Source organism: Channa argus, chromosome 14 (assembly GCF_033026475.1).
Source record: "Channa argus isolate prfri chromosome 14, Channa argus male v1.0, whole genome shotgun sequence".
Taxonomy (NCBI): Eukaryota; Metazoa; Chordata; class Actinopteri; order Anabantiformes; family Channidae; genus Channa; species Channa argus.
The window spans coordinates 10,526,761-10,538,714 of NC_090210.1; the positions used below are offsets into that span (position 1 = coordinate 10,526,761).

General features: G+C 39.0%; 1 protein-coding gene across 1 annotated transcript; it reads right to left on the bottom strand.

Annotated features, from left to right (window-relative positions):
- Positions 1 to 140: 140 nt before the first annotated feature.
- On the bottom strand, positions 141 to 10,023 carry LOC137098213 (amyloid beta A4 precursor protein-binding family B member 1-interacting protein-like). Its single transcript, XM_067474211.1, has 13 exons — positions 9,924 to 10,023; positions 7,239 to 7,298; positions 5,241 to 5,328; positions 4,661 to 4,869; positions 4,497 to 4,568; positions 4,250 to 4,409; positions 3,995 to 4,116; positions 3,826 to 3,900; positions 3,549 to 3,692; positions 1,637 to 1,747; positions 911 to 1,009; positions 688 to 766; positions 141 to 327 (listed from the first exon to the last, which is right to left on the bottom strand). The coding sequence occupies exons 2-13, from the start codon at positions 7,296 to 7,298 to the stop codon at positions 188 to 190; spliced, it is 1,359 nt and encodes a 452-aa protein (XP_067330312.1). The 5' UTR covers positions 9,924 to 10,023; the 3' UTR covers positions 141 to 187.
- Positions 10,024 to 11,954: the final 1,931 nt, after the last annotated feature.

Consider the following 11,954-nt stretch of genomic DNA (forward strand, 5'->3'; position numbering starts at 1 on the left):
AAATAAATATATGTCTGAAAATAAATAAAAGCTTTCAAAGATGCTCTTTTACTTTGCAGGCATGTGACCTGTCATATGCATGCCTTAATCCTGTGTGTGGCACTGAGTATGCATGTGGACGTGTGTAGAGGTTCAGCTGGCTGTATCCAGGCTAAAGTTAACCCTGAGAGACACACAGAGATGTGTCTTAAACATGTGCATGTTTAGGAGGAGGAGGCGGAATAAATTCAGGTGGAGGCTCATGTGGATAGTCTGCAACATCTTCGAATTTGGCTGGAGATGAAGATCGTGGCAGACTGAGCTCGGTGGTGTGGCTGTTGGAATGGTCTACAAAGACAAAAGAAAATTCAGAGATTCTGATTATAGTCTGAATATTTACTCATTTAAGTTTGGCAAATTCATTTTCTAAAATCTAAACAATTTGAACTAATGATACACACGACAGACAGTGTGTCTTCTCAGTAATCAAGATGTTAATGTTTTAATGACTCCACAGAGGTTAATAATGTCTTCAAGAACATAAAGCAAGTCCAGCAAGTAGCATCTATAGGACAGTGACTGTGGACCCACAGATATCTGAATATTGGCTTCTCTGTATAACCTTTCTACATACTACACGCTTCTGAGATTTTGAAGCTTTAAGAACATTCTTAAGGCCGTGTTTTGTAATGTTTTTTTTATACTTGCCTTTCTGTGCAGCATATATGAGACTAGTAGACACTCTCTTCACTGCAGCCTGGTAATTTTTATACAAGACATTCCCATACTGAACACACACACACACACACAAACACACACACACACGCCACATCTTTTTAAGTCTTTGCCAGTATATTCATACAGTTCCCAACAATTCTGATTTGAAGCTCACATTAAAGTACGTCGTGTTATTAAATATGTTGAGTCTGACCTTGGCTATTCTGATGGAGTTGACCCACAGTGACAAAATGTGTTCATTATCACAGCACAGGATCTTGGTGTATTGAGAGTCTTTCTGGATGCAGGGATGCTGGGGGGAAAGTACAGTAAGAGTACACACATAATTACTCTTCCATAACATTGAGGGACCTTTAGTCACTGGCACAGTTTCACCACTGCATCTTAAACTTGACATAATGTCTCCTCCTTTGAGTGCATTTTGTTTTTCCCTGCTTCCAATGTGTCCCCGACAGGGTATCTGTGTATTTGTAGTATACACACCAGAAGCCAGCAGAGGGCACACCACAACAAGCTGTTTTCACACTGAACATTGAAGTACAAATAACACCAAAGGCTCATTCTTTATTAAATGTATAATAAATGGACAAAAACTGAAATCCCAAATGTGATTATACTCATTGAAGAAGAAAAGTTGGCACAGAAAAAGCACTTGTTTGACATACCAATGGGGAGTAAAGGACACACATTCCACCCAGGGCAAAATGAGGAACACCAGAGGGTTGTTGATTCTTGACAACTGGGTTTTAGCTGTTGCAGTTTAGGAGTGCAGGAGTGCAAAGCTCAAAATATATAAATGCAAGTGGTTGACACGTTTGGTTAACATTCTTCTAGTTACTCCCTCAAGTAAACTACAAACAAATGTGCTTTATATCCTGTACCTCATTAAATCTTCAGCGATTACAACTGATGGTCTTACCTTCACCATGAAGCAGAAGTTGGTGGGAGCTCTGTATTTCTGTTTGTAATTGTTGGTGGTGTAGATGTTAACTTTTTCAAAACGGACGAAGCAGGCCAGATCACTGGTGGACTGGAAGAGAGAAACATTTTGTGTTTGGAAATGTGGAACTTGTTGTGTTTATGCACATGGTAAAGTTTCAGGTTAAACTGCAGATGCTGTGAGCACAACAAAATGTTTCTTGGAATTACAAAAAAAACTACAAAAATCTTATTTTGGCATCATACCCAGTAAATGTGAGTGTAGATAGAAGGTAGGCTTCAACCTTTCTGATTGGTGACTCTAAAATAGCCTTAGGTGTGAATGAGAGTGCAAGTGGCTGTCTGTCTGTGTATGCTTCTCTGTGTTGGCCCTGAGATGGACTGGAGACGTGTCCAGGGTGTAGCCACACATAATGGATGGATGGATAGATTAGAGCAGTCCGCATGCAGGTTATTCAAACTGTGGTAGATTTTTAGCATGTTGTGTTTACAAGTATAATCTTTTTTTATGATTGGTAATAATAAAGACATGTCTTTGAAAACAAGTTGATGCAAGGATATTTGCCTTTATTTTATTTTTAAAGAAAGTCTGCATTAAACTCCATTTTGTTTTTGTCTCTGAATCATTTCGACATTTCTTCCATTTTTCTGTTATGCAGAAGCTCTGCATGTTTACACATTAAACCACAATGATGAAGGCATTTTTTACTAGAGACTACAAAGGTTCGTAGAAGTGAAAATGAGACACAGAAGATGACTATTAGTCCTTGTCCTTTGTTGCTCTTTCAGCTTTTCCCCTGAGCTAATCTTCCACTTTTTCCCCATGACTCTATTCTCACTTCTCACAGCATGACTGTACGTTGTTGTTTCTTTCTGAGTTTGGCCATTTCTTTCCCTTTCGCCTAATGAAGTATCCTCTCCAGATTCCCGCAGCTTTTTTATGTTAGTGATTTGCACATCTGTCTGACACTGTTTCCCTCTCATTAATTTCTCCCTCTTGGATTTCTTTGGAGCATGTCTGCACGGGCTGTATTTTCCTGCTCTGTCTTAGTGACAGAACGTCATGTTTCTCCTTAACAGCGGTAAGGCCTCAATTCACACTGTCCATCTTCATTTCCCGGACTCTTTCTCCCGCCTTTTCTTCCTCTGCTTCGCTTCAGTGCTTGGATGTAAACCATTCTAGACTAGAAAATAGAGTCCTCTCTTTGTTTAAGGATTTTGCCATATTCAACTACAGTTCTTAATATAGAAATGTTGACAACATTCGTCAACATCATAAATATTTAGATATGCACTTAAGCATTTTTAAAGTTTGACCTTTTGTGAATTTAGTAGTAATATATAAAATCTAACATGTTAATCTCCTATTTGGCTTGGTTTTTATCTTTGGACAGAGTTCGCTGATATTATATGCAGGATTCATGCTAAGCAAACCCACTGCTTTACATGTCAGTGGTGGTGACCTTATTAAACTCATGAGATGAAAATACAGAACAAGTTTTATTTGACACTAAAACACATAACAAAACTAAACTAAACTGTCACTACCACTCTGCACCCAAAATACTTCAGTTTTGGTTAGAAGTCAAATAAAGATGCTGAGTAAGAATAAGTAAGATGCACATAATGGGTTATTTTTGTAACCTCGTGTGAGTTAATGTTTGGTGCAAGAAACATAACCATCAGTGTCATGACAACTTGACAGCACATGACATGCTTACCCGTCTCTTTTAAAAGACAATGTGTGTGGGAGGTGGTGCATGCTGGTTTGTAAGTGTGATCTCTCACCTATCTGTTGTCTCTAGGACAACAACATAGATGACAACAGTGCACCGTAAATGAAATTAAAAATAAAACACAATAATGTGTAGTTCTAATTTTATTTGTCACACCTTTGTCTTTCCTTTGGGTACGTAGTAGATGCCCGAAGCCCTGAGCATGAAGTAGCGAGGTTTCCAAACCTTTTTCCCATCTTCCTTTAGGTGCAATACTCCTTCAAGATCAGGAACAATCAGAGCAGAACCGCCAAAATTCTCCTGCAAGGACAAAGATGAAAAAAAAAATCATACTATCACAGAATAACATTTTTATAGTTGTAACTATTGTTTTTCTGTTTGAGATTGAGTTTGAGATTGACACACAGAAACAAAATCCCAGTGGATAACCCACCTTAAGCAAAAGTTGCTTAGCGTCCTCCTTAATCCCATTCAAACATTCCTTCTTCTTCTTCCACAGGTAAAACAACTGTGGTGTGTGAAAAGCATGGGTCAGTTTAGAGACTGGATGTAACTTTTACTGTGAAGAACATATGCTGTAACTGTAGCCTGCTCCTGCTCACCTGTGGCTCTGTGAACATCACATACTTCTGAGGCTTTAGCACAAAGTAGATTTTGTTTTCACTGTGGCGAGGCCAGGCAGACAGTGGATCTACTAAACATTCATGGTCCTCAAAGCCTCTTTCTGGAAAATCAGAGAGCAGATAAACGTTATAAATGTCCTCAGATGTTTACATCAATCTTCTGTTTTGCCTTGTGTCTCCTATCTCTGGGTTCAGGTGATTGTCTGCGTGCATGTGTGTCTTTCAGCATCTCACCGATTTCCAGCTCAGGATTGGCCTCACACAGGCACCAGTCGATGCTGCAGTCACAGTGTGTCTTCTCAAACAGGTTGTCCAGAACCTCTCTGACTGTCTGTCTCTCGTCCACCATCAGAGTCTTGGAGCTGCCATCACTCAACAGCACCTTAATAATCAACTATGACAGAGTTCAGTTAGTCATGCATTTAAAGTACAGAATTAGACCCATGAGTAAGATAATGTGTAAGATACCTGCTGCAGTCACCTTTTTAACTTTGGCTTCTTTCAGCTTCTCCAGAGCCATTTTTATTTTGTCTGCCTTTGTCTGACGTTCACTCTGAAAGCAACATATTTTATTTATTATTTTTATGATGTTCAAGAATTTATGTTTATCTTTAAGATTACTGGCTGGTTTTTGTTTTTTGTTACCATTTTCACAGCCCCAGATGATTCATTGTGTGGGGGTGGAGGAAGGGCAGCGACTGCCTCAGATCCCAGAGACATGGAAGGTGATGCACTGTGGTTGTCTGCAGCACTGCTCTCCTGCAGATAAGTGGTGAACTCTTGTAAAGCTGATCTGGTCCCCAGGTCAGCCACCAGAGCATCCAGGTCATTGTCCTCCAGTTCATTAAGGCACTCTGTGAGGACATAATTTATAGAGCCACACGTAATTACCAGTAGACCATTTTACTGTTAGTGGCAGAGTCTGCCATTTGTTTGTGGAACCCAAAATGTCAACCTAAATGTGAAAAAAACAGGAAGTACTTTTTACTCTCGACATCATTTAAACAAGTTACCAACCAACAACCAGATCTAAACTCTAATACATTATAACTGTATCTCTTTCAGTTACTCACCATCACATTATAAACAGGGAAACGGCTAATCTGGCTTGGTCCTAACAAATCCTAATGGCGCTTTATGGCGTGCCCTGTCCCTCTGGCATTAGAACAAACAGCCACTCCCCATCTTCCAACACAAAAGTCATGCCTTGAAAATGAATGCTCACCATTCGGGTCTGTGAAGCCAATGGAGAAGGTGCTCTCTCTGTTTGAGCGAGGGTCCAGTTCTGGTGGGTCCACTGCAGGTCCTAGACTCTGTGTGGGGGGATGGGGGGTGGGAGGAGGTAATGCGACAGGAATTTAATCACAGACTCACTGTTTTGTCCACACCCATAAGATAATTGTATAATGCACCAATTAAAGGTTTTATATAATGTTCAAATCAGAAGTCATATTTTTGGCAGAGGCTACAGTTTAATAGCTCACATAACAAAGAGCAGCTCCAAAATCCAAAGGAGCCACATGTGTCCTTGAACTGCTCTGAACTGTTGTATCACATTGTCAGTGACATTGTTTCCCAGTAATAGAAAACACATTTCCCTCAGCATACGTATGTACGGACAATTAATCATGTCGTTAATCAAGAAAATGAATTGGCAAATTTAAAATGTTGTAGTCCAACAAGTTGAGCTTCTCAAACAAAGAGAATGCTCCAGCTCTAACAGTCAGAACCTCTCCAGCTAAAATGGGCCCCCATTAAAGGACTAAAAGGCCATGAAGGAAAAGAGCATTTATTACAACTGAAATACTTTAATCATGATCAGAAGTCTCCACAGGCTCAGTCATAAACCAGCTGGGCAACGTGCCAACCTGCACACAAAATGATGTTTGCCAGCGTGCACTCTAACCCTGATGAGTGTGTTTGACATGATGTCATGCTGGAGCTGCTGCTAAAATGACACCTCCAAGCTCCTTAAATCAGGGATAAAAAAAAAACACCTCTGTCTGTCTCTTTCTGGCTCCGAGGCAGTAAAAGAGACTAAGGGAATGGACCTCATCAGTGCAGTAAGTGGAATTACTTCAAACCCTTTTGTTTTTAGACTCAGAGGATCAGTGCTTTAATCAAAATGCTTTTCTTGCAGACTCTGGTAACAGCCTGTGGAGTGGTGTTCATCTCTGCAAATGCTTTCCAAGAGGACGGCTGCCAAAGTGACATACAGAGCCTTTTTCTGGCACGTCTGATGCAGTGTTAACAATGGATCGCAGTCTTAGAGCTGCACTCATTTAACTGACATAGAGAGATTTGAAATGGACAGTAATGACTGTGCCACAGGCTGAGGTTTTCAACAGTTAGGAGTGATGTTTTTCTTGGCTAACTGCTGCTTTATGATGAGCAGCTTAAGTGTGCTTTTGTCTTCAGCGATCGTCCACTGCACAATCCAGATGTGATGACTATACATTTCTTAATGTTGCCCCACATTTTTCTGTCTGTTGCTCAGCTTCAAATCAAAGACTGTCATGTGCAATCAGGGACTGTTCAGATTAGCGAGGTAAACATGAAGTGATTCGCCTGATTGTCTTCTCGTACAGCACTCAGTGCCTAGTTCAAAAGCACTGACAGGCACGTTCAGTGGAGGGTGTCTCAGCTCATCTGGTCATGCTTTGAGAAGGAATGCAGACAAAGATGGTTGATATAAGGTTGTTGTATGTTTCTTAGAGTTCTAGATTGAATTTACTGATGCATTATGATACATGTTTCCCAGTGCATTTTTTTGCCACGTTAGCAGACAACACCGGGCACCGGATGGATGATGAATTTCGGTAAAGACCGTCATGGTCTCCAGACAATTAATCCCAATGACTTTGATGGTTTTTCACTTGGCACCACCAAAAGCTCATCCACCCATTTTGGTGGTGAGTAAAATATTTTAATATCATATATTTTTGTATTTTCTGTCCACTAAGAATCAGTTGGTGTAACTATGTGTTACTTTTACTTTTTATAATGGTAACCCCAGATCAGGTTAAATTTCTCTGTTTATCAAATGCTACAATGCTAACGAGCAAACTATGAGACTAAATCTGCTAAATAATATACCAGCTAAAAATATATCTGCATGTTAGCATTGTCACTGTGAGGGTCATACTGTATGTTGTTAACACTGAGCTCCCAGCCCCATCAGTGTGGGTGTAGACTATTAGACTTGAAAGAAATAGAACCTCACCTGAGAGAGATGATCTATCTCTCCGAGAAGGTGACTGAACATGGCGTCTATATCGTCCATCTGACAAAAGAAAACAGAAAACATTTTTATTTAAATTGCTGCACTGGGAATTAAGACAATGTGTATAGACAAAGAAGCAGCATTGGAAATTAAAAACCTTTTCAGTTCTGCTTAAATTGAGTTTCTACTAGCTATTTCTTGAATAGTGTGTCATGCAGCAAGTGGAAAAGCGGGTACATGAACAGCTCTGAAAGGCCAGGATAACATTTATATTTTGTGTTATGAACAGATGATACGTAAACATGCACATACACAGTATGAAAATGTCTGTCATAGCTGTCAAAAAGAAAAAAACATAAACAATATGCAAAGATTGAGCTCAGTCACTACAGAAAACACAACGTGATCTTGTTTCAAATACATTTCAAGTTGAAGCGCTGAAATGCACCGTCATTACTGGGGATATACAAAGTGACAGTACAGAGTGTGTGGTGGGTTAAAATGGCTTCCATCTTTCTCTGGATGTGAAGTCACACAAGTTGCTTTTCATCACAGTCCAGCAAACCTCATCATCCATAAACTCTGGATTAAAGTGGTGGAGACTGTAGCATATCGAAGATAATTCAGGATTTTCTCTTGAGCCAAAATCTGTTCTACCATGCAGAAATAATTTGACTTAAGCTGCAACTATAAAAGTGACTTTTCACATGAGATGATGGAAAGCAATGTGAAATTTTCCCCACAATATACTCTTAATAAAACAGGTTTCAAAAAACTCTAAGATGGCAATGGCTGGTAATGTACGTACTGCATGTAAACTGAGGCAGCAACAGGTTTATGGTTAGATTTGCATTCATTTGCATGATATTAAAGCTTATTTGTGCTTTTCTTGTTAATTTATCACTTCCTTCTGGTTAGTCTTTTGGTAAATCCTCTTTTGTAGGATGCACAGGGAAGTAGTGTATGCATGTAATGACGTGCTCGATTACTAGCATTTAAAATGTTAAACCCCCAATGAACAATCAAGTGTCATCATAAAGATTTAGATTTTTGGTATGCCAAAAAATAACATATTGCATCCTTAAAACCACAAAACTGATAGTGTGGTCATTGTTGCTCAGTGAAAGTCATATTTGATGTTCATAATGTAAATTTGTTTGCAAACTTGCTTTCACTATACCAGCAGACACTGAGCAACATGAATATTGGTAAAGAGTTAACAAGTCCGACACTCACTTTATATTCATCTGTCGCGCACCTATTTTTTTCTATAGTATTTGTTGTGACAACCTTGCCTTTGTGCTCTTTTTCAGCTGCATGGACTGCATTGTGGTATATTTTGCTAGAAATATTACCTATGACACAGTGAATGAACATCTCAGAAATGAAAACCAGGGCGAGTCTATGTATCTAAAGAGTATTGCAGACATCTGCTTGGCTGTGTTTGAAATACTTTACACATTAAAGCTGCAGCTGGAAGTTTGCAAAGTGCATTCTGTCCAATGCATAGTAACATATACGGTACAGTATGTAGTGTTCGCGATCTTCATAAATTCAGAACCTCTGTCCGGCTCTTTACTGATCTCTGTATCACCTGTTCTTCATCAACAGATATACACAACATTAACACAACTAGGTGGCTGTAATGTAGCTTTACAACCCCAAATGCAGCAAGCTGCAGTGCCCTGTGTGTTTTGACACCTGTTAATCATATCCAGCCATTCTACTTTTTCCACATTGAGCCCTGTCCACCACAACATTATAACCAAAAGGTAAATTTTATGTTGTGGCTGAACAGTGTATGCACACACATATTAGCTGGTTCAGACACACTGTCCTGCCTGATGTTTTTTGTTCTCATTTCATGTTTACTAGTAAACAAGCCATCCATTGAGCTGCAATAAGGTAGAATGGGAGTGGTGGAGACAGTGGTAGTCGGTAGTATTGCTTCCATATGAAAGTGAAATTTTCAGATCAAGAAAGTGAACTTTACCTTTGTGATTTTTCATGGTTTCTGCCTCACACATGTGAAAGTCAATCCTAACTTCTGTTTCTGGAATATCATTCCCGTAGTAACAACACATTACACGGCTGTAACTTTTTCCAGAATTAATAACTACTTGTCCGTGACACTGTATTTGCAGTCCCGGACATATGTGCAAAAAAACATGCGTTGTGAATGTGTGTATATGTGTATATGCTGCATGCTCTCATCAGGCATGGCCATCTATTGTTGCTGTCTCCCACTGTGGTCTAACACATCAACAGAATGAGGAACCGCCAGAAGACAGACGGGCAGGCAAACAGGCGAACGAGCCAAACTCTGAGCACAAAAAGTGATTTATTGAGACTTATGTGCATGAAAGGAATCAAAAAGCATTGCTGGCTCATAGTAACCCAACATGTTTTCTCTTTTCTTGTGGTCAATAGCTTCTTACTGTTTTCTAATTACTTGCACAACCATCCATTGGCTGCTGGGAGAGGACATGTGTTTGTCCTAAATAAAGCTGATCTGACCGTTCAAGTATTTAACTCTTAAAGGGACAGTCGCACTGACAGCAGTGTTAAATTTAACAGGACATTTAACATTTGTGTTTCATTCGTTTGCCATGCATCATACACAGCTTTGTCTCCTAAATTAGAAAAAACATTTTCTATAAGTCAAAAAATGTTCAGTGTTCTTACCTTGTCTGTCTCTTTCACACATGGGAGCAATATTAAATGTGTGTACTTGTCTTAACCACTGGTGCATGTGACTTTACACTGCCTCTGCAGACAGTAATATAACATCCTGTGAAATCAGGAAGTAGATTTAACAGTTTTTCTGGTAAGACAAAATGAGGTTGATTCTTTTAATTATACTTTTTAATTATCCACCACAGCTACTGACCACGATTTTCTTGTCTCTTCACTTCACTTCCCACAGCTCAATATGTAATCATGCTAGAGCTACACAGGTGTTCTCATTTATTTTATGCAATTAGACCTTTCCTCAGTGTGTGTGTATGTATGTGTGTGCATCTGTAGGAAATTGACATCTGTCTTCCTCTGCTGTTGATCCAGTACGTTTCTACTTCTGAGCTCTTCACATGTTTTCCAATGTGTCAAAGAATTGATTTTAACACAGATGACTTCTGTTGGTCTAAAAATGAAGCACTGAATTGTTTAGGATCAAATAGATGTTTGATCTGCAATTAATATGGAACTGTGAAGACACAGGTCTGCTTACTGTCCAAACTAAATATTTATGAGCAGATTTCAGCTTTTATGCAGTTAAATCGAGGTCTGCGTTTTAAAACTGACAATTTTATTTGTTTGTTTGTTTTAAAGAAAGAGCTGGAGAAGGACTGAAAGACATATGGTTGGTTGTATAACATTTACACGTGTCTCTTTATACTGGTTTGTTTTTTTATTATCTAGCCCCATATACAGCATTTTGTATTGCTGTGTTGTTAAAATGTGCTGTACAATTAAATGAGCCTTGCCTTAACAAGGTCTAATCAATCAGTGTAACAAGAAACACGTGTGAGTTTCAAGGGTCTTTAAATAATTGAGTGACCGATGTAGGGATGATGTAGAGTAGAGGAAGTCACTCAGTGTATTGAAAAGGAAAAATATACAGTATCAAACCATATGTACATGTTCCAGTGAAGAATATAAATGTGCATAGCTCCTTCATGACATACACAGGATCAAGAGTAGGTCTAGAGTCTGTTTAAGGGCGAGCAGACTGCGGCACATGAAGGATAGTTGGCATATTTGGAATAAAGTCAGTGTAAATACATAATAACATGTTTGCTTGGTGCAAAAAAATGACAAATATGTCACTTTAATGCCAAATATTCCAAATACAGATACAGTTTGTTTTTTAGCAGATGGTTTTACTAAAATGAAGCATACAAAAAGGACGTTTTGGGATTCAGTGTCTTACCCAAGGACACTTCAATATGTGGTCAGGAGGAACTGGGAGACTACCAACTTAATGCTTTCTGGTGTAATATCAACTACAGTTATAATTTCTAGATCCAAAGAGGTAAATATTTACCAGTTATGAGAATTATCTGCTGTGGACAACTGCTGCAAATTTCTTCTTACCTCCCCCCCTTCAGCTTTTTTTAGAGCTGGTGTTTTGAAACGTCATACCAAAAACCACATGGGTGTGGGGCTTTTTCTGCCATGACATGTACCCACTCAATAAGAACAAGCTGCAGTAAAGAAGAACATTTTTACCATAAATGTATTGAGCTGCCTGTGTTGTGTTCAGTTTCACATATCGAATTATGGAAAAAAAAAACACTAATGTGGTAGCAGACAGTGATGATAATAGCAACACTCGATAGTACAGATACTGTAAAAAAGTCTTATGGTGTGAAAGTGCTGCAAACAGTGTGGACAGACACCAACAACTTCAGAAGGGTCTCCTGATGTCTGTGCTGATGTCAAACTCAGAATCATGTGTGGGCTCTGCAGTAATTTTTAAAGTAGCCCAGATGTCAACTGCTGTGTTTGTGCATGTGTGTGTACACTGCTGTTTTACACTTTCAAGTTTCTTTGATTATCTAAGAAAATAAAACATTCTCAACTCAAATACATTCATCTGTTAATGTGAATGATTTCCAACCAAATAGTACTGAGAGGTAGAGAATTTACACACTGACTTGTGTACATTCCTTGTGTGTATTTGTTCTTGTGCTTGTTGTGAAAATGAGAGGAGAG